The 20306-nt window shown below is 37.0% G+C and overlaps 8 protein-coding genes across 8 annotated transcripts; 2 read left to right on the top strand and 6 right to left on the bottom strand.

The window, feature by feature from the left end:
• The first annotated feature begins 1300 nt into the window (after window positions 1–1300).
• On the top strand, window positions 1301–2648 carry LOC135798710 (tRNA selenocysteine 1-associated protein 1-like). Its single transcript, XM_065311622.1, has 3 exons — window positions 1301–1481; window positions 1572–1926; window positions 2013–2648. The coding sequence occupies exons 1-3, from the start codon at window positions 1443–1445 to the stop codon at window positions 2528–2530; spliced, it is 912 nt and encodes a 303-aa protein (XP_065167694.1). The 5' UTR covers window positions 1301–1442; the 3' UTR covers window positions 2531–2648.
• Window positions 2649–2679: 31 nt separating this feature from the next.
• Window positions 2680–4033, bottom strand: LOC135798711 (proteasome subunit alpha type-5-like). Its single transcript, XM_065311623.1, has 3 exons — window positions 3879–4033; window positions 3428–3699; window positions 2680–3305 (listed from the first exon to the last, which is right to left on the bottom strand). The coding sequence occupies exons 2-3, from the start codon at window positions 3697–3699 to the stop codon at window positions 2792–2794; spliced, it is 786 nt and encodes a 261-aa protein (XP_065167695.1). The 5' UTR covers window positions 3879–4033; the 3' UTR covers window positions 2680–2791.
• Window positions 4034–4439: 406 nt separating this feature from the next.
• On the top strand, window positions 4440–6799 carry LOC135798707 (ataxin-10-like). The gene is made up of 6 exons (XM_065311619.1): window positions 4440–4598; window positions 4674–4770; window positions 4831–5271; window positions 5324–6290; window positions 6348–6411; window positions 6575–6799. Exons 3-6 carry the CDS (start codon window positions 5150–5152, stop codon window positions 6766–6768), a joined length of 1347 nt encoding a protein of 448 aa, XP_065167691.1. The 5' UTR covers window positions 4440–4598; window positions 4674–4770; window positions 4831–5149; the 3' UTR covers window positions 6769–6799.
• Window positions 6789–8983, bottom strand: LOC135798705 (heat shock protein 70 A1-like). Its single transcript, XM_065311617.1, has one exon. The coding sequence runs from the start codon at window positions 8824–8826 to the stop codon at window positions 6892–6894; it is 1935 nt and encodes a 644-aa protein (XP_065167689.1). The 5' UTR covers window positions 8827–8983; the 3' UTR covers window positions 6789–6891.
• A 933-nt stretch (window positions 8984–9916) lies between these two features.
• Window positions 9917–11418, bottom strand: LOC135798709 (putative transferase CAF17 homolog, mitochondrial). Its single transcript, XM_065311621.1, has 2 exons — window positions 11230–11418; window positions 9917–11174 (listed from the first exon to the last, which is right to left on the bottom strand). The coding sequence occupies exon 2, from the start codon at window positions 11148–11150 to the stop codon at window positions 10065–10067; it is 1086 nt and encodes a 361-aa protein (XP_065167693.1). The 5' UTR covers window positions 11151–11174; window positions 11230–11418; the 3' UTR covers window positions 9917–10064.
• Window positions 11419–11554: 136 nt separating this feature from the next.
• LOC135798703 (uncharacterized) lies at window positions 11555–14491 on the bottom strand. The gene is made up of 4 exons (XM_065311614.1): window positions 13335–14491; window positions 12732–13250; window positions 12194–12663; window positions 11555–12136 (listed from the first exon to the last, which is right to left on the bottom strand). The coding sequence occupies exons 1-4, from the start codon at window positions 14353–14355 to the stop codon at window positions 11819–11821; spliced, it is 2328 nt and encodes a 775-aa protein (XP_065167686.1). The 5' UTR covers window positions 14356–14491; the 3' UTR covers window positions 11555–11818.
• A 262-nt stretch (window positions 14492–14753) lies between these two features.
• On the bottom strand, window positions 14754–18088 carry LOC135798704 (uncharacterized). The gene is made up of 4 exons (XM_065311615.1): window positions 17960–18088; window positions 17843–17905; window positions 15544–17777; window positions 14754–15478 (listed from the first exon to the last, which is right to left on the bottom strand). The coding sequence occupies exons 1-3, from the start codon at window positions 18053–18055 to the stop codon at window positions 15846–15848; spliced, it is 2091 nt and encodes a 696-aa protein (XP_065167687.1). The 5' UTR covers window positions 18056–18088; the 3' UTR covers window positions 14754–15478; window positions 15544–15845.
• A 49-nt stretch (window positions 18089–18137) lies between these two features.
• On the bottom strand, window positions 18138–20075 carry LOC135798706 (uncharacterized). Its single transcript, XM_065311618.1, has 2 exons — window positions 19042–20075; window positions 18138–18982 (listed from the first exon to the last, which is right to left on the bottom strand). The coding sequence occupies exons 1-2, from the start codon at window positions 19919–19921 to the stop codon at window positions 18234–18236; spliced, it is 1629 nt and encodes a 542-aa protein (XP_065167690.1). The 5' UTR covers window positions 19922–20075; the 3' UTR covers window positions 18138–18233.
• Between the last annotated feature and the right edge of the window lie 231 nt (window positions 20076–20306).

Raw genomic sequence — 20306 nt, 5'->3', positions numbered from 1 at the left:
TCTACCGCTGCCCTTGTACGGTGCCCAGAACACGAATCACTTCTACCGCTGCCCTTGTACGGTGCTTTGAACACGAGTCACTTCTACCGCTACCCTCATGCGGCGCCCTGAATACGAGTCGCTTCTACCGCTGCCCTTGTACGGTGCTCTGAACACGAGTCACTTCTACCGCTACTCTCGTAAAGAAAAGTTAGGACCTGAACCTACTATTGCAGGGAGAGGGTAGGACTAGAATCTACTAATGCAAGGCGAGAGTAGGGTTTAAATCTACTAATGCAGGAAGAAAATAGGGGTTGAACCTACTAAGGTAGTAAGTTAATGTTAGGTTAATGACCGAAATATTGGGGATGTTTGGGGTTGTTTTCTGGGAGTTCTAGTCGACTGAGAATCCACAAGTCACCGATTACAAAATTTGCAAGCACTTGGCGCATGATTTTTCGGGACGGCAATAACGTATCGTTAAGATTGACTCTCGCGCTATCAGAGTCAGAAGAGAACATGCAAATACCGCGATGGGTAACTTTAAATTAATATAATTGAATAATAAACTTACCAGTCTAGCGTCAAAGTAGAGGAACAAAAATGGCATCACAGCCACTGTACGTCACTACAATGTTGAGATTAATGTTTCTGACTCAGGCGCAAATACCTTTCCTAGCGATGATAAACACACACAATTCGAAATCGGCGCACACCACTAGTTGTTAAGACCGCAGCCGTGTGCGTGGCATACAGGTAGGTACACTGTATACAAGCAATCAAAAACCACACAATCGATGGAATATATCGCGGATTTGTGGAATTAAATGCTTAAGAATTATACGAACATGGATAAACGTCTAACCGGCAACCGGTACGAAACTAAAAGTAGTCTACTAAAAAGAACAAACCTGTTGATCTTGCACGCGACGCGACTGCTTATGATAAGATTACATAAGATGTTCCTATTGGCTGCGCATCGATGGTATGCGACCTTCTTCTTGTGCGATATACCTAGTAGAGCGCGGAAATAAGACGGCAAGGTCAGCGCACAGCGATTTTGGGTATTGCAAGTTTACGTGCACTTCCCAATCTGAATATGTATATAGCATGTATTCAAAATAATGCAACAACACAAACCTAGATGACGCTAGTCTGTTTATATTTAAAACATTGTTAATACTATTATGAGTAAATTTAATCAAATTTAGATTTACAAACAATGTTTCTAAAGATGCAAATGGTATCATAAATATATTAATTTATTATTTTGCTTAACAATTGCAGAATATGCAGAGATCTATATATTTCATTGAATGGGGGCCCTGTCTTTCGACAGAAAACAAACTGAAAACATAACGCACATAACCAAGAAGTTGTATTCCCTCTTGTGTTTGTGTTGGGTTTATAGCATTTGAAATTGTTTGTAATATTTTCGATAAAGCTTACCCAAAGCAGTAATTATGGCGAATATGGTGCATTGTCAACTCTGGATGGGCAGTGTATGTATTTAATGCTATCTTACAAACAATACCAATTAACCAGTACTTCATTTAATATTAATTAACCATTTGTTTCCTTAATGTGTTTAGTTGGAGCCCTACATGACAGAGACTTTCATTATTAACTCCTTCAGAAAAATGGGTGAAAATCCGCTCAATGTTAAAGTGATGAGGAACAAGTTTACAGGAGAACCAGCTGGTTACTGTTTTGTACACTTCGCAACTGATGCTGAAGCAATTGATGCTATGCACAAACTAAATGGCAAGCCCATACCAGGCACAACTCCTTCAGTTAGATTTCGTTTAAATAACGCTAGTAACACAGGAAGATCTTTGCTGGATCGTGAATTTTCTGTCTGGGTTGGAGATCTAAGCCCTGATGTGGATGATTACAATTTGTACAGAGTGTTTTCAACTAAATATAACACTATTAAAACTGCAAAAGGTATTCAAACAACGTTTAAAACACATGTTTTCTTTTAGCATATGATATTAACTTTATTATTAACGTGATTATTTCTTTATTTACAGTAATAATTGACAGCAGTGGCTTTAGTCGTGGTTACGGCTTTGTCCGGTTTGGTAGTGAGGAGGAACAAAAGGACAGTCTTATTTCAATGAATGGATACATAGGTTTAGGCACTAAAGCTCTTAAAATTTGCAATGCTGTGCCAAAACCTAAGGGATCTACAACTACAACTGAGACGCCATCTACTCCCAGTTTCACATCAACCACCACAACTAGTACAGATTATTCACAATATTATGACGCTACCACAGCATATTGGCAGAATTACGCCACGTGGCAGAATTATTACAATGATCAGAGCAACGCCGGTGGAGATGCTTCGCAAATGACCGAAAACTCGCACATGGTAGCAAATGTACAAATGGAGAAAAAGATGGACAACGATTTGGAGTTGGTTGAACACACAATTCCTCTTGACGTCGAAAAGATGAACAAAGAAACAATCGAGCAGGATGTCAGTTTCTGGGGAGCACTTGAGAGCTCAAGATGGTTGCCATGTGATGTTTTAGAAGTAGCGTAGAGATGTAGTTCAGTTTTTTTTTTTAAATCTGGAAACAACTTTTACCTTCAAGTTAACTTGACAAATTTTCTTTGTATGGTGACCAGAAATATCTTAATAAAATAATTCTAATTGATAACTGGCGCTTTAATATTAATTTGAATGTCTGGTTGGTGGACCAAGAAATTATTATTATTATTAAAAAATACAATGCATATTATATAAACCAAACAATATGACCTTACTTAAGTATGCGTAACTTGCATCAACAAGTATTTTAATTCAGGCAGTTGTTTTAGTTGTAGATGTGCTTGTCAAGTCGCCTCGTGATTGTTCCACTGAAGCGACTTGCGTGAGTGCTTCTTCGACCTGCTCCTTAGTGAACATATGAAACAAATCCTTTGGTGTCATTGTCATGACTTCCACATTGGAAGAGTTTAACTTCTCTTCCATGACTTGCTTTAGAATAGTCAGCGCCGAAGTGGTGGCTTCATTGAGAGTCATGCTGCGGTGATAAACTTCTTGCAGACTTTGTTGAGCGCCTTCAGAGCCGGAACCGATCGCCTTCGCGTCGAATTGCACGAAAGTACCAGATGGGTCCATGTGATAGAGCTGGGGGCCTTTTTCATCGACGCCAGCGAAAAGAATAGCAACACCGAAGGGACGAGACATAGCAGAACCATCGTCGTCGGAATCGCCGAATTGGATTGCAAGATTAGACACCGCCTGGGCGCAGGATTCCACTGTCATGTTCTCATTGTAGACAAACCAATGATTTTGGCATTCTACTCTTGCCCTGGAATTTATTAAACATTTAATTGTATATTTTCAATTATGTTTGGAATGCCTTTGGAGTTTTTAATTAATGGCAAAATAAACAATAAGAACCAGAATTTGAATTCTAAATTATATCCATACCTATCAATCATAGTCCTAGAATCAGCCATAAGTCCAGAAACAGCACACCCAATGTGTTTATCAACCTCAACAATCTTCTCTATGGTGGTAGGCTCCATGAGTGGTGAAGTAATTCTCTTCTCCACAGCCAAAACAACTCCCTCATTAGTGCTGATTCCAATAGCAGTTGAGCCAAGTTTAATTGCTTCAATGGCATATTCCACCTGGAAGAGACGACCCTCCGGCGAGAAGGTGTTTACACCACGGTCGTATTCGCTTCTGGTGAGGAACATCTTCAAAAAACGATCACAAACTTAGAAAACCAGTATGAAAATTTGTAAGGTTACGTTGATGACTTGCTTTTATTCGTGTAATATTAGTAAAACTACAAAGAAATTGTAGTTTAAATATGTTCAAAAATGTATATTTATACTATTTTGTTATAGTTAAACCCTTTGCAAGACATATATACCTTGATTTATTTGTTTAATTAGAGATTTTCGAAGAATTCGCCGGATTCTACACTGTCACTGTGTTCCTTAGTTTCGCTTGCAAACAAAATGACAAATGACAACCAAACCTCTAAGTCCACTAAAGGTTATCCCCACTTACCCTAAATAATTATTTCGAATTCTTGACTTTTAAAGAATAAAATACGAAAAACGTACAAGAAATTAGTAAAAGATACATTATTGCACTCAATTTTTATGTTTCAATTCAATTACAATAATTACTAGGAGGAAATGCTGAACTTCACGTGAAGTTTGTATGATCGATCGTTAAATTATGGAATAAACAGGAAATGTGTGCATGTATGTTATTTTTATGTAATGATTATTTAATATCAAACACTATTGCTGACTTTGGTGACACCTGAACGCAAGCACAAGTATGGTCATAGTAATCAATGATGTTTTTAAGCAATTATCACATTTTATTTCAACTGTATTCAGCTGGCAATCATGAATAATGCCGTTTCCTTTGTATTATTCATTTGATTTCAGATTATGCTGTCATGTTATTAAAAAGCAGTTTATCTTTTAACTATAAATACCCAGCAATCTGCAATAGTTGATATCATAGTAATCTGAACATCCAGAGCAATCATTTCTATCAGAAAACCAAAACCAAATCTACAAAAATGAAATTCACTTATTGCTTCGTCCTCATCGCAATGGTTGCCTGCGCTTTGGTAAGTTAAAACAATTTTTAACTATATTTTAATTCGTTACTAATTGTATCTTTTATAATTTATATATTTTTACAGTTGGGCTTTGCCTCAGCATCCCCGGTACCTGAACCTGACCAACCAGCCCATGTTCATCCAGCTGGTCAAGCTCATGGACCTGCATGCAGGCGCTCAAGTAATTAATTAATTCATATAGTAGCAGATTTTATTTAATCTAATTTTAATATATTTCTAGCCACGGCTGCCCCCCCGGCTGCTCCCACGACCCCTGCTGTTTAGATTCCTGACCAGCTAAACAAGAACCAAATGATGTCTTTTGATTAGGAAAATGTAGTTTAGTTAATTCGATTTTGTGCGCACAAAATTAAAATCTGACAGAAAATAAATAGAATTCATAAATAATAAATGCTCTCTTTTATTTTACTTACTTAAAAACTCTGGTCACAAACCTTGAAACAACTTGAATAATTTCAAATTTAACCTATAATGCACACACCAATAAACTCACCATCCAGAAGCAAATATTTTGATTTTATTTATGCTTAGCAGTGGAAATGGTGGAAACCATGGATTCAAATAAAATAAAACAAATTCAACTTGATAATGATAAAGGCAAACTCTTAGCTAGTTTAAAAGAGTCTTATATCTTGGAAATTCTTAACAATGAGCCTCAATCGTAAGTAATATACATTTTTGTAGATGAAAAATTATCAACAGAACTTTTTTAGTTTAAATGCTACTATTGAGGATGTAGAGTTATTGAATGATATAATTCTGAAGGCTCACAGCACATCAAATGATTTATTACTTAAAGAAGCTATCAGATGTTTAAGAAACTGTGCAATCAAAAACATAGACATAAAATACCAAATATTGGCTGCCAATTCTTCAAAAACACAACTCATAGTTATTTATCAAGATATTTTAAGCAATGATAAATACCCAGTTGCTTTAAAAAATGTTTTGCTTACATTCCTAATTAATATTTGTATTGGCAACAAGGACAATGCAAAGATAATATGGACTTCATTAGATTTTAAAGTGTATATTGAAAATAAGGATATATCTGATAAAATGTATGCTCTAGCTTACAATATATTTTTGGCTAATGATGAGCTCACCGTTGATTTAGATTTTTTAATAGTTTTACTTCAAGAAGAGAATAATGAATTTGCTCACTTTTTATTGGATTTATTCATCAAAAATGGTACAGTGTTCAAGTACTATGATGATATCAAGGATGTCCAATATAGAATATTAATTTTACAACAATTAAAAGAGTTACAACATAAAAAGGAACCAATTTCTTGGACAAAAAAGAATGTTGAATTACTAACATCACATTTCAAGAAAACATCTGATTGTATACTGAAGACAGTTGCTGATTACATTAACAAGATTGAACCATTTGAGGTTTCCCTTTTATCTGATGTGATTGCTTCTCTAAGTTCAGATGAACAGTGCCTGAGATTTATTCAATACGACCGTAGCTTACTGATTAACTGCGCATTTTTATTGAAGTCTATACATGACGCTGGAAAAGAAGGAAATAATCATTTTGCACCGATTGGGAAGTTGTCTAAGGTTGAGGATATGGGAGGAGACATCAAAGAGCATCCAGCTTTTGGTTTTCGAGTTAATATGATAAGAATACTGGGAAATATGGCGTGGAAAATGAGATGTAATCAAGATGAAGTGAGTAATTGATATAATAAACACAATAAGAATGGAGTAATAATATTTTTATTTTAGATACGAGAATTAGATGTCATTCCATTACTTCTGGATTGTTGTAATATAGACGGGAGAAATCCATGTAAGTAACTTATATTTAATTATTAACATGTATGGATGTACGCACATATAAGGTGAGCACCGAAGTCCAAACGAGAAAGGAGAGAGGAACCTATCTTTGTTTGTCTCTTCGGATGTTTCCGCACCAAGTCACAATGTATGAAAGAATCAAAATTTCTTTCCAGTTATAATTCAATGGGTGGTATTCGCAATCCGCAACATCTTAGAGAACAACATTGAGAATCAAAAAATCATTGCTTCTTTAAATAAGCAAGGAGCTCTAGATTCAGCTGTTCTGAATGAACTGGGATTGACACTGCATGATGATGGTCCCAACAGTATCAATATAGCACCGCTTAATTTGAATGGGAACAATTAATCGAAATAAAAACATCAGAATAAATTTTAAATGCTTTATTTTATTATAGAACTAATAATACAGGAATAATTTAAGTTTTACCAATCACATATATTACGCATAAATATTTCAAGACTTGATTAATTAGTCTACTTCTTCAATGGTAGGTCCACCTCCCTTTCCAAATCCGCCGCTTTGTTGTCCGCATGTGCCACCCTGACGTCCAGCACCTTCGGGAGCTCCTTGTTGATACAACTTGCTCATGATTGGGCTGCAGATCTTCGTTAGCTCCTTCTGCTTCTCAGTAAACTCATCTTGCTCAGCCAGAGTGTTAGTATCCAACCATTTCAGGGCATTGTCGCATTCAGTCTTAACTTTAGCTTTATCATCCTCACTGAGTTTATCCCCGGCATCTTCTACTGCTTGCTTTACTTGGAAAATGTAACCTTCTAATTGATTACGAGCCGCAACACGGTTCTTCTGTTTCTCATCCTCTGATTTGTACCGCTCGGCATCAGCCAGCATCCTCTCAATATCCTGCTGGGATAGTCTACCCTTGTCATTCTTGATGGTAATATTTTTCTGTTTTCCCGAGCTGGTATCCTTAGCAGAAACATTCAAAATTCCATTCGCGTCTAGATCGAATGTAACTTCAATTTGGGGCACACCACGTGGAGCTGGAGGAATTCCAGTGAGATCAAATGTCCCCAATAAGTTATTATCTTTGGTCATCGCACGTTCTCCTTCGTAGACTTGAATGGTAACAGCTGGTTGATTATCTGCGTAGGTGGTAAACATCTGCGATTGTTTGCATGGAATGCGTGCGTTTCTCTCGATGATCTTCGATAATACCCCACCGGCTGTTTCAATTCCCATGGAAAGTGGAGTAACATCAACAAGGAGGACATCTTGGATCTTGGAATCAGTGTCACCACTCAAAACGGCTGCTTGGACTGCGGCTCCATATGCAACTGCCTCATCTGGATTGATGGAAAGATTCAAAGATTTACCACAGAAGAAGTTCTGCAGCAAACTTTGAACTTTCGGGATTCTGGTTGAACCGCCAACCAGTACCACGTCATGGATCTGCCCCTTGTCCATCTTGGCATCTGCCAACGCTTTCTGCACTGGTTGCAGTGTTCCTCTGAAGAGATCCGAACATAATTCTTCGAATCTAGCGCGGCTTATCTTCGTATAGAAGTCAACTCCTTCAAACAGGGCATCAATCTCAAGTGTAGCTTCAGTAGAAGACGATAGGGTTCTCTTTGCGCGTTCGGCAGCTGTGCGAAGACGTCTCAAAGCCCTGGGATTTGTTTTCAGATCCTTTTTGTATTTTCTCTTAAATTCGTCAGCAAAATGATCAACCAAACGGTTGTCGAAATCTTCACCGCCTAGATGGGTATCACCAGCGGTTGATTTGACTTCAAAGAGGGATCCTTCATCAATGGTCAAGATGGATACATCAAAGGTACCTCCACCAAGATCGAAAATCAAAACGTTTCGTTCCCCTTTCAAATTTTTGTCCAAACCGTAAGCCAAAGCCGCTGCGGTTGGTTCATTGATGATTCTCAAAACATTTATACCGGCAATAACACCCGCATCTTTGGTAGCTTGCCTTTGAGAATCGTTGAAATATGCGGGAACGGTAATAACTGCGTTCTTCACCGGATGTCCAAGGTATGCCTCAGCGGTTTCCTTCATTTTCGTCAAAACCATCGAAGAAATCTCCTCTGGTGGGAATTTCTTGGTCTCACCTTTGAATTCCACTTGAATCTTTGGTTTGCCATTGTCGTTTACCACTTTGAAGGGCCAGTGCTTGATGTCGGCGGCGATTTTGGGATCATCGTATTTGCGCCCAATCAGTCGTTTCGCGTCGAAGATGGTGTTGCTTGGATTCATCGCCACTTGATTCTTGGCAGCATCGCCAATGAGTCGCTCGGTGTCGCTGAAGGCAACATAACTTGGGGTGGTTCTGTTGCCTTGGTCGTTGGCGATGATCTCAACTTTTCCCTGTTGCCACACTCCAACGCAGGAGTAGGTGGTACCCAGGTCGATGCCAATTGCTTTCGATGAAGACATTGTATTCACTTTTTTCACTTTACTTGATTTGATCTTAACTGATAATTTATTGTTAGCCGATGAAAACAATTTCTGATCGCTTTAGGTCGCAGAGAACTTGATCTGTTCTGTTTAGTTGTTTACTTGTCGCTTGTTTGAATTGAACTGAATTGCCGCTCGGAGCGTCCGCTTATATATTCCCGACAAAGTTTTCTCGAACGTTCTCGATTGTATTCTCGGTTATTCTCGTGTTTTCGAGCGCGCTGTCCTTGTTGTGCCTCGCTATGATTTTACTTGTGAAACAGAGCACGCATGCATCTAGAAAGGTCGGGAAATGTCAGGAAACTGCGTTGGAAACCTTCGCGAATTTCAATTAATTGAGCTAATATTGAAGTTTTCGAGACAAATCTAGTAAACATTGAATATTTATGATTAGTAGGCGTTGTTTTTCAAACAAAATACAAACAATTTTCGAAGATATAACGAAAAACTGATAAATAAAAGTCGATTCAGTATAAAATTCATGTTAAATTAATAAAAACTTTCTAAATTTAAAGAAAAATATGAAGAAATTGAATAAAAATTAATCTTCTAATAAAATATAACGGAATTTAATCAAAAATATGCCTAATTATAAATAAATTGACAATATTCTAGAAAATTCGGTTCTAGAAGGCGCTAGAAGCAGTAACCTTACGCTCCCTTTATACCCAGAGGAATATTTCTAGAACTCTCGGGAATATATGATACAAAATAGTTTAAAATGTTAATTTGGGGTTCAGATTGTTAAGAAAACAAATACTATTCATTTATAAAACCACTTTATTCAATTTTTCTTGAATAACACTTGGAAAACTAAACTTTTTACACCGTGCACAAGAAATACAGTAGGTTCCATCATAATAAAAACTACAAATTGAATCTCTGCAAATTGGTTTACTGCAATCCTGACAATGAGCACCCAAAATGATGAATTCTCCTTGCCTTGGCGGTTGAAAAGGATCTTCAATCACATAGCAATCTTCATTTAACTTGTACCTCTTTGTGTATGGTGGTTCTCGACCAAAATACTCGTATTCCTCGCGTAGATTACAACTGGAGCATGTAAAGTATTTCTTTTCTTCAATCACTTCAGTATTTTCTTCAGGTTCAGTCGCGTTCTCTACTATTTTATCTGTTTCTTCCTTTTGGGGAGTTTGATCATTCTCTAGTGAAATCATCCCCTGTGAGAGAAACAATATTCTATTATAATGTTGATTTCAACATGATTTATCAGCAATTTCATCTTTCAGCTTAGCAGTCTTGAATCCAGGCCACCAATGCGGAATTTTTGTAGTTGCATGAGTCTCGCCCACAGATATCTCAATATCGACAACCAGATGCATTCGGAGTAATGCCAAGGCTGCATCAAACTGCACACCTCGTAATTTTCCTAAACTTTGTTTTTTATCATCAAACAAACTTAAATCCGATGGTGGTTGGTTTAATTCTTTCTTTAAAAACAAAGGCATTAGTCTTTTTCGAATTTTGCCGGTGTGATATGTTCTTGCAGTTAGTTCTTGACCCAAATAACATCCTTTGTGTAAATTCAAGCCATTCATATAATCACAATTGTGTTCTAGAGGAAAGCAAATTTGTGGCGGTATATCGATTATTCCTTCACCAACACCTAGATTGTATCGAAGCCATCGAAAATTCGCACCAGCAGATGGATTCACATTACTCACACATAATTCTGGAGGAATAGTTTCAATATTTTTTGTGAGAAGTCTACAACCAAGTGCTGGCACCCTTGGATCAGTAAATAAGTATTTGTCTTTTAAAACTGTGCCATTAGTTGCACTACTTGAAGATTCACTAGAACATTCTAGAAGCTTTGGTACTGGTCCTTTGTCATCTTTGGGGTCATACAGTGCAAAAACTTTGTATGAATCTAATAAATCAATATCAACCTTCTTTTTAAGTTTGTACATCTTTAAATGTTTCATTAGTTTGTCAATTATTTGTGAATCTGCTTCCACAATATATGAGTCTTTATCACCTATTGAGTATATTAAGGAATCACATATGATTCTTCCTTTTGAATTGAGAAACATGGCATAGATACTGCTAAGTTTGCCAGTTTCTTGGGGCAAGTGGTAGATATCATTTGTTATCAACCCTTGTAATAATCCAGATGCATCAGGGCCATCTAATTTAATCAGCGAACGGTTTTGTAAATGTTCTAGATTGTTCTTTGGCTGATCATGCACTAGGGGAGACTCTGTTGTTGTAGAGGAGTAAAATTTGTAGAAAGGTTTCGGTTTTAAACGAATTGAGCACTGTGTGATGCGAGACAAATGCATTGTGAGTGGCCGGATAAGAACTGTCTGCAAGATTGAAATCTATGTTTTGAATTTATCTTAGTATAGTAGAAATAATTACCTTGTTGTTGTTGTTGATTGAAACAGAAAATTTACAGAACGTTTCTGATAACCTTAAAATATTTGAACATTGAGATAATCTAATGATTTACTAACTGACATTCATTTCTTCATAACTTCAACCTATAATCAATGTTATTCATATTATTGTACTGTGGTATCAAGGAGATACATGATGTTCATACATAGCAATTCTTTTTCATTGCTATTGAATCATAAATCTACACAATACATATAAGCATGTGGCAATCATTTGGAGAGCAGTATTAAATCTTTATTTTTGAAGATTAAACAGGTTTAAATTTTAAAAAATCATGTGTAAACAATTAGCTGCATGTAGGATATATATTCGCGTTTCATTGATAGCTACAGTACCATAACTAACATAACTGTAGGCAATTACCATAACTTGTGCATTCATTCATAACTCAGATGTGAGTTCAGTTAACACACTTTTTTGTTGATTATTATAAACACCTCCATAACATTAACAAGGCATTCATAGCAATTAATGAAAGTAATACTTGGAACAACAAATATTACAAGTAACTTTGATGTATAGAGAAGTATAGAAGTAATTAAAATTATTCTCAATGCATATATCTGCCTCCCCGCGCTGATCCAAAACCTCTTCCTCCTCCTCGTGTTGGTGTAGCCATTCTTCCTCCTCCTCGTGTTGGTGTAGCCATTCTTCCTCCCCCTCGGATTGGTGCAAAACCTCTTCCTCCTCGCGACGGTTTAAACCCTCCTCGGCTTGGCATAAAACCTCCTCGCCTTGGTGAAAAACTTCCCCGTCTGGTTGCGAAACTTCCTCGGAATGGTTTAAAACCTCCTCGTCCCGGTGCATCAAGACGGTTGTACCGAACGTAGTTATACAATTTGTGGCTATTCAATCTCATCTTCTTGCGCTAATTAAAAAAAGATTAACTTTACGTATAAATGATCAAAATTTCAATGAAACTTACGAGTTCATCGATCTCAGTAGTTGTGGGCACAGAAATCGTAACAATTGAGCCTTTGACGTCCATTTCTTTAGCTTCTACAGCTTTCTTACAGCCGGCGGCCTCCTTAAATTCAACGAATGCGCATCTCAATTGTTGTTTTCCATTAATTAGAATCTTAACATTAGCGATTTTGCCAAAGTCGTGGAAAGCCTTCCACAAATCAACTTCCTCTGTGAATAACTTCAGGTTCTGCACCAAAACTATACCCTCAGGTACGGTACTTTTGTCGTGTTTGGCCGGATCGTAAAATTCAGTATGCACTGCTTTTCCGTCGATTTCTATTGTCGCGTCCACGAATTTTTGGGCGTCATCTGCATTTTCAAATTCAACAAAGAACGCCGGTTTGAAGAAATTGTCACTTTCAACAATTCGAATAATGGGCAACTTCATTATGTTTATCTGTTTCATCACTTTCGTAACGTTCGTAGGATCTAAACAAAGAAAAAAATATTTTAATTATTATTTCCATAATGTACAAAGTTAATCTTTATATGCTTACCAACATTATCCGTTATGTAAACAGTATTCCCAACTTCATACTTAGGTTTCTCAACTGGCTTATATACGCCATCAACAGCCTTGACAGACACAGGAAAGTGTTTAATGTAAATCTCTTCAGCAAGCAGAATTTTTTGAGCATCGCTCTTCTTTTCATAGATAGCAATTGCGCTGTGATTGTTATTAATTGAGTTGAGGTGTTGAACGGGCCCGAAAACGCTTAACGCATTGTATTTATCCCAATGACCCATGTTCACTTTAAGATTCTCTACGAAAACACCCGCTGGATGTCTGCCGTACACTTTGGTGACAGGATTATAGAAATGTTTGCTACCCAAGTCGGGCAGGATATCAAAATGAATCTTCTTTACTTTCAGGGTTTTCAATCCCAGCAAATGTACAACATTTTCTTCAGATTCAACACCAATAGTAATATGGGTTTTTGAAGCCTGACCGACGGTTTCCGGTGTAACATCACAAACTTTAGAAATTGCTTTAAATATGTCTTCTTCAGTAACGTCTGAAATTACAAAAATATTTAAAAAAAATTAAGTATTAATTAACTAAAAATTTACAATAATCTATGTAATTATCTTACACTTACCATCAACTTTTCCAGAGATAACAACTCTAATGTCAGGGGACACAGTAGGAGTAGCAGCATCTCCATAAGGAACAATATCCACCTTACAACCAAGCAACTGGAAACTACCAGCTGCTAAAGCAGCAGTGGCTGCTGCTTTGTCCTCAAACTGAACAGTAGCCTGAAGCATATCTGATGAAAGCAATAAATCTTTAACTGGGCCAAAACTCTTAGTCAGAGCATCCTTTGCATAGTCAAGAACTTCTGATGACTGAATACCAGTATCTTGAGGCAAATTTTTGATGAGAATTGAGCCATCTTCAGCAAAGCCACAAGATGTTTGGACAAGTTGAACTTTGATTTTGTAATGCTGAAATAATGATCCACTTAAAGTAGCCACAGCAAGTTTGGCTTCATCAACATCTTGAAATGTAATCAATGCTTTCTGTTTTTTAGTGTTAGGGTTCACTATTAATTGACAGTTTGTAATTTGGCCACATTTAGCAAAATATTCTTTTATGATTTCTGGAGATGTCATGCTTCTGATAGGTTTAACAGAAATTGTAGATGTGTCATATTCTTCTTCTTCATCACTTGCTTCTTCTCCATTCGCTTCTTCATTCTCAGCTTCCGAATCCTCTTCATCTTCACCCTCAGAGTCCTCTTCTACATCAGAATTTTCTGCATCTTCATTAAGTCCACCATTTGCATTAGTCATTTCAATGTCAGATTCTTCATCAGAGTCAATATCTTCCTTAACATCATTTACAGATGCGGCATCTTCTTCAGAATCGCTTTCTTTTTCTGGTTCTGGTTGCTTTTTCCATCCATTCTTTTCCTTCTTTGCCTTCTTCTTGAGGATACTCACATCTTCAACCAATTCTGCGGCTTTCGAGGCGCGTTTGCGGGACTCTGGAGTCTTCTGCTTTTTAGGCGATTTCTGTGTGAGTTTACTTGGAGTAATCGCCGGTGATTTTGCTACTTCTTTATTATTTTTCTTTGGGGTAGCTTTGCTGGGCGTTTTTACTTTTAGTTTGGTCATTTTCGTTTATATTGAAACACGTTTACGAAAGAAAACAATACAAAAATACGTGTTCGTCAGGGCGAGCGCACGAAGAGAACAGAGCACGTTTTCAAAATGCGGTTACCACAGCCAAGCACGTGGTTAGTTTTAAAAAGGGTTTGTTTGGTTAGGTTAGCATCAGTGATGCCAACCGAAAACGTTTCGTTTGGCACCAAATATATTTGAAATTATATCTTAATTCAGCAAAAGTCATAGAAGCAAAGCAATCGCAGTGCAAACTTAATTAATGAACTAACATGAATTTACTCTTTATAACGCAGCTATATTTAGTATTTCTTTTAGTGCAACCTTTATACAGAGATTTATTCTTTTTAAATGTAAAAAACATTGTTAACTTTCACTAGTTAAAGACATGGTTCCATCGCAATTTTTCCTTATATTACAACATTTATTTAACTTGTACAGGAGGTAAACTATCTTCATTATTCCTCAACAATTTATCATCATTAATATCATTAACTGTATAATACTGTAACAACTCATCCACAGTGCGAAACGTCTTCAACGAGCCATAATCTTCCGATGTATTCAGGTAAAACTGCTCAGTACTCTTATTAAACCAAATCGGAATGTTCTGCGTCTTAAATTTACCGTGTATCATCAGGACAGCCAAAAAACTCGACTCCCCACTAGGTCTCAGAAGATAAGTTCCAGTTGGTGTGTTATTCAACAATTCTTTTCCTTGCTTCCGATCCACACATCTATAGAACCGATGCGATTCAATAATAGTGCTACCAAGTATTTTCGCCTTAATTGGTTCCAAATAACAAACTTCTTCTGGTAAAAATGGAGCGTTGGTGTCAACTTTCGGCAGTTGACAATAAACTGAAGGTGTTCTGGCCGAAGATGGGTTAGTATAACTAATCTGCGGTGGTACTTCATAATCAGGTGATGGTGGCACTTTAAATTGTACATCAGAAGAATATTCAGCCATTTTGTTAGCACATGTACTTAATTCTTTATAATACATTAATTTATGTGGCTGTGTTTTCACGACGTGAACAAACGCCCGGAACTTCTGAAGTTTTAAATTGTCTAATTGCGGTCCAATTTTCAGTTGTAAGTCTAATTCAGATAACAGCTATCATAAAGTAAAGAAGTACGATCAGTAATGTATGATTATACACATTGTGAATGTGTACTTGCCTTTATATCGCTACCGGAGAGTTCGAACAATTCTATAACATCACAAACATCAGAAAACTCTGTTCCTTTGATTTGATTGACTAAATCTGCCGATGTCATTGCAGAAAGCTGCGATTTATACGAGTACCTGATTGCCATTTTGTTTAAACTGCACGTATGTCTGATACACGCCCATGTTGTGTTTCACATGATGCATAGTTATATCAGTACAAATATGAGCAAAGTGAGATAAGCAAATAGTAAATTTTCATGGAATTTCGTTCACCTGGTGTAAATGACTTTTTATCGCCAGTTTTATTGTATTAACTTAATATATTGACCTCTGACCCTAGCAACAATTCGCCATTAATAGCATGATCTTTATAATAATTAAGCAATGAATCAAAACTATTAAAACGTGTAGCTTGTAGATCCCCGGATTTTGAAGCAAAATAATACTCGTTTGTGTAATTATTATAGCAAAGTGGAATATTTTGCACGCCTAACTCTCCGTTAAGCACCAGTACACCCCAAAACTGTGGTCTTGAGCTGGGTCGCAAGAGAAACGTGCCTACTCTTTTCGTTTCTAGTAGTTGCACGGCTTCCGAACGAGTGCAATCTCTGAAAAATTGGTTACTTCTAAGTGGGTCTCGAGGCACTAGCAGAGACTCGGCTGGTGAAGGAGGTAGTGGCATATGCGGCTGACTGGAAAGTTTTGGAAGTCTCCTGTAGTGTTCGTTGTCTAAGTGATCGTGATTGTTTGATTCGTCATCCGGTGATTGCTGTCTTTGTTTGATTTGTTTTTTTTTAGCTGTAAATATCAGATTGGCTGGACGCTCCGGTAATTCTGGAGGTTCATCGTCTGAACGTGGTAGACGAGTATTCTCGTATATATTCTCGTTAACTTTGTTGGCGTTTATATCCGGGATATCATTGTAGATTGCTTCTTGTTCGACTTTTGGTGGAAACGACTTTGGTATTTTGTAAAATTGCTCCGAATCGTGATCATCGGACGAAAGTGCAACGATATCATCGTTTTTCCGCCTAATATTATTGTTAATTAATTCTTGTACCATTTTTGGTGGAAATGATTTTGGTATTTTGTAAAATTGTCCCGAATTATCTTCCTCAGACGAAAGTGTTCTTGAAACGTTATCGTCGCTTTTTCCCGGGATATTATTCATGTTTGATTCTCGTTCCATTTTCGCCGGAAAAGACTTTGGTATTTTGTAAAATAGCTCCGAATTATGATCATCGGACGAAAGTGTTTCTGGAACAATATCGTCATTTTTCGCCAGGATATTATTGTTGATTAATTCTCGTTCCATTTTTGGTGGAAAAGATTTTGGTATTTTGTAAAATTGATCCGAATTATCTCCATCGAACCAAAGTGTTTTGGGAATATTATCGTCGTCTTTTTCCGAGATGTTATTGTTGACTAATTTTCGCTCAATTCTTGGTGAAAACGACTTTGGTATTTTGTAAAATTGATCCGAATTATGATCATCGAACGAAAGTGTTTTTGGATTAGAATCTAATTCAATCAATTCCTTTTGAGAGAAAGCAAATTTAAAACCATTAGTATTTTGATGTGTTCCTGTTGGTTCTTTCTTTGAATCTACTGTTTCAACAACTGCTGCAGTAGTTTCTTGAAGTTTATTATTATTTCTTTGCTTCGTTGGTTTTGGAGAAGTAGGTGGTGGCGGCTTTTTAAAACTTTTATTTCTACTGAGTATATTGGGCAACATCTTCATTACGGAATTTTTTATTTGATCTAAATCAACTTCTGGTAGTAATCTAACATCTTTAATCTCAGTTTCTGTAATTTTTATAGGTTTGGCATTATGTTCAGGTGTTCTTTGTTCTTCTTCAATCTTTGTAACAGGTTTAAGTACTTCAGGGCTACTTAATTGTGCCGACATTCCATTCAATGGGTTGGTCATTCCTTTAGAAGTTTCTGTAGGCGATAAAATTTGTTTCGTCATAAAGGATGGATCTTCTTTAACATTTTTGCCAGATTTAAACACGTCAGAAGTGTTTAATTGTGCAAACATTCCATTCAATTCATTGGTAATTACTTTACTAGTCTCTTTCGGCGATGAAACTTGTCTCGAAATAAAAGATACTCTTGGTTTCAATGTTGGTTTAAGAGGAAACAAAATTTGGGGAGTTTGTTGGACACAATTCAAAAGTTCTACAAACAGTTTGCGATTTGCGTGTCCAACTTTGCGCAAAGCATCATACTCTTTCATATCCTACAACATTTTAATCCATGATTTGTTCATATTTTCATAAACAAGCCAAAAATCTGAATACTCACGAGTAAATCACTACCACAAATATTGAATGTCTCAATTACATCCGCTATCTCATTGAATTTGCTCTAAAAATAGTTATTATAAAAGTGTATAGTGAAATACGCCACAAAGAAACATACTGTTCGTATAACTGCCAATAAATCCTCTTTAGACAAACCTCTGATATGGCACTCATGACGCCCATTCATGTTGCAATCTAATACTAGACTGAACATGTTTCACCATATCACTAACCAATAATTTTTCTTTCCTTATCAGATATTAGTTAGACAAATAAAAACAAATTCGAAGGAAATATGATTTCAGCGATTAGGTATAATTATATAAGTCAGTTTAAATGTATGTTGTGGAACAAAATAGTTAAAAGAAACATATTATAACACAAAAAATGCATTACGCCCTAGGTGCTACTTTTTTCGCCATCTTTTTCTTCATCAACTGTCCGCGATTGACTTTTCCTTTATCATTTTCTCCCTTGGTCTTCCCCTGCGATCCTTGGAAGGATTTCGGTGGAGATCCACCAGTACTCTTTCGCTTCTCGTTCTTTTTCAACGGTTTACCAACTCTACCTTTCGGTTTCGGCCCACGTAAATGTAGCATTCCCTTATACGCGGGGAACTTTTTCGGACTCGCATCATATTCAGTTCTAGCTTTCCTCGCGCCTTTTAATGTAGTCCTCGGAACTTGTACTTGTACTAGCTGGTTGTTGATCGTTATTTCTTTCTGTAACGCGCTCTGCGCCGCTTCAGTGTTTTTGAATGTAACAAAACCGCAGCCAGTGTTTTTGTGTGTGAACTTATCTTTGACTAAACGTACTTTTGCGACAGGCCCAATTTTTTGGAACGCGGATATAACGGCGCCTTTTGGTGTACCTGCGCTGAAACCAGCGATGAATACGCAGCAATCATTAGCCGGGTCGAGAGTTTTTACTTTTTGAACAAACTCGCTGGTGGACAAACGCGCAGTACGATTGAATATAACTACATCTCCCATTTCCATAGCTAGTTGAACGGAGTCGGGTGATTTGAAGTTAACGTAGCCGAAACCCCTGGATACATTCGTGCGTTTATCACGAACGATGCGCACTGATTCAATTTCGCCGCATGAAGCAAACGCAGTCCACAGGGCTTCTTCTTCGGCCTCTATAAATCAAACAGAAATAAATTAATATGCATTTGAGATTTTAGAATGTTTTACTTACTAAATGATAAGTTTCCAACAAACAAGGTTTTCTTGTTATCATAGGAAAGAGACTTTGTACAAGACATTGTAACTCTCATGTGTAATCCATAAAATTCTTTCCCATTTTCTCCCTCAACTGCTTTCTGAGCACTTTCAACATTTGCAAATCTAACATATGCATTGCAGGTGGTCCTTTGAGCATGTAACTTGTTCTTCTGAATGGATAGTTTTTTGCCAAGCATGGGATTCTCAACAGCAACTGATCTGAATCTGACAGATTCAACAACTCCATACTTTTTGAAATGCTTTATAACCAGTTTCTTTTGTAAACCAATTTTAATATTGCCAACAAAAATTGTTCTATCTGTGAAGAGTTCTCTAAGCTTAGATGCATCTCCTTTTTTCTCATTTGTGGGTTTACTTGACTGTTCTTCAGGTTCATCATCATCATCTTCCTCTTCTTCATCAGAGTCATTGTCATCATCATCATCTTCTTCATTCAAGTTGTCCTCACCATCTTTTTCATCTGATTCAGCTTCATCTTGATCCATATCTTCCTCTTCATCAACATCTTCATCCTCATCAGAATCCTCTGCTGCATCATTTTCAGGATTAAATTCTATTGAATTATTTTGATTTTCCTCAGCTTCATCATCTTCATCATCCTCTTCTGTAGTAAGTTGTTTCACTTTCTTGGGGCTTTGGTTTTGACCCACGTTGCTTTTGCGTTTCATCGGTGTGCGTTTAGCATTTGGTGTTGCATTGGCAATAGGTCCAGCCTTGCCATTTGGGGTGCCTGCTGCACGTTTGTTAGGCGACTTTTTGTTTCCAAGTCCCTTGCCAGGTGATTTTCCTCCGGAAATCAGGTCGCCCAGTGCACCGAGTTTATATTCTTCCATATTGTGAGTTGTAACTTTATTTCGAGATTGGAAAACACGAGGAAACAGAAATGTAACGACAATCGACAAACACGTGGGTTCGGTGTGTTTTCTTCATTCAAACAAGATTGCTGCGAGGTTAGTTAGCAGGTTATGTAGAGCCTGAACTCGATTTTAATGCGCATTGAGATATTATTAAGAAATTGATAAGTAATAGTCGTACCAGAAATAATATTACAAAATATACATAATGTTTCTATTAGTAAAATATGCAGTAATAGGAATGATTAATTTAAATCCAGCATGCATTTGAATTTGTCTTGCGAAAGTACAAGCGCGTTCCGACAGATGGCGCAGTATGTACCAGCTGGTGCATTTTATTTGTACATCTCGTCAATAAAATTGA

This window comes from Atheta coriaria, unplaced genomic scaffold (assembly GCF_025399875.1).
Source record: "Atheta coriaria isolate IRGN ID8LTWV9N9 unplaced genomic scaffold, Caltech_Dcor_3.1 hic_scaffold_9_pilon, whole genome shotgun sequence".
In the NCBI taxonomy this organism is placed as follows: domain Eukaryota; kingdom Metazoa; phylum Arthropoda; class Insecta; order Coleoptera; family Staphylinidae; genus Dalotia; species Dalotia coriaria.
This window is presented reverse-complemented; position numbering and strand designations above follow the sequence as displayed.

Bases quoted from the DNA above. Each gene is read 5' to 3' on its own strand.
- LOC135798710 (XM_065311622.1), top strand. From the start codon at position 1,443: ATGGCGAATATGGTGCATTGTCAACTCTGGATGGGCAGT. The intron at 1,482-1,571 runs GTATGTATTTAA...TAATGTGTTTAG, and splicing joins GTCAACTCTGGATGGGCAGT to TTGGAGCCCTACATGACAGA. The intron at 1,927-2,012 runs GTATTCAAACAA...CTTTATTTACAG, and splicing joins CACTATTAAAACTGCAAAAG to TAATAATTGACAGCAGTGGC.
- LOC135798711 (XM_065311623.1), bottom strand. From the start codon at position 3,699: ATGTTCCTCACCAGAAGCGAATACGACCGTGGTGTAAACACCTTCTCG. The intron at 3,306-3,427 runs GTATGGATATAA...AATAAATTCCAG, and splicing joins TCTAGGACTATGATTGATAG to GGCAAGAGTAGAATGCCAAA.
- LOC135798707 (XM_065311619.1), top strand. From the start codon at position 5,150: ATGGTGGAAACCATGGATTCAAATAAAATAAAACAAATTCAACTTGAT. The intron at 5,272-5,323 runs GTAAGTAATATA...GAACTTTTTTAG, and splicing joins CTTAACAATGAGCCTCAATC to TTTAAATGCTACTATTGAGG. The intron at 6,412-6,574 runs GTAAGTAACTTA...ATTTCTTTCCAG, and splicing joins TATAGACGGGAGAAATCCAT to TTATAATTCAATGGGTGGTA.
- LOC135798705 (XM_065311617.1), bottom strand. From the start codon at position 8,826: ATGTCTTCATCGAAAGCAATTGGCATCGACCTGGGTACCACCTACTCC.
- LOC135798709 (XM_065311621.1), bottom strand. From the start codon at position 11,150: ATGCATTTGTCTCGCATCACACAGTGCTCAATTCGTTTAAAACCGAAA.
- LOC135798703 (XM_065311614.1), bottom strand. From the start codon at position 14,355: ATGACCAAACTAAAAGTAAAAACGCCCAGCAAAGCTACCCCAAAGAAA. The intron at 13,251-13,334 runs GTAAGTGTAAGA...TTGTAATTTCAG, and splicing joins TATCTCTGGAAAAGTTGATG to ACGTTACTGAAGAAGACATA. The intron at 12,664-12,731 runs GTAAGCATATAA...TTCTTTGTTTAG, and splicing joins TTACATAACGGATAATGTTG to ATCCTACGAACGTTACGAAA.
- LOC135798704 (XM_065311615.1), bottom strand. From the start codon at position 18,055: ATGTTCAGTCTAGTATTAGATTGCAACATGAATGGGCGTCATGAGTGC. The intron at 17,906-17,959 runs GTATGTTTCTTT...AACTATTTTTAG, and splicing joins TATTGGCAGTTATACGAACA to AGCAAATTCAATGAGATAGC. The intron at 17,778-17,842 runs GTGAGTATTCAG...AAAATGTTGTAG, and splicing joins TTTGTGGTAGTGATTTACTC to GATATGAAAGAGTATGATGC.
- LOC135798706 (XM_065311618.1), bottom strand. From the start codon at position 19,921: ATGGAAGAATATAAACTCGGTGCACTGGGCGACCTGATTTCCGGAGGA. The intron at 18,983-19,041 runs GTAAGTAAAACA...TTTGATTTATAG, and splicing joins TGTTGGAAACTTATCATTTA to AGGCCGAAGAAGAAGCCCTG.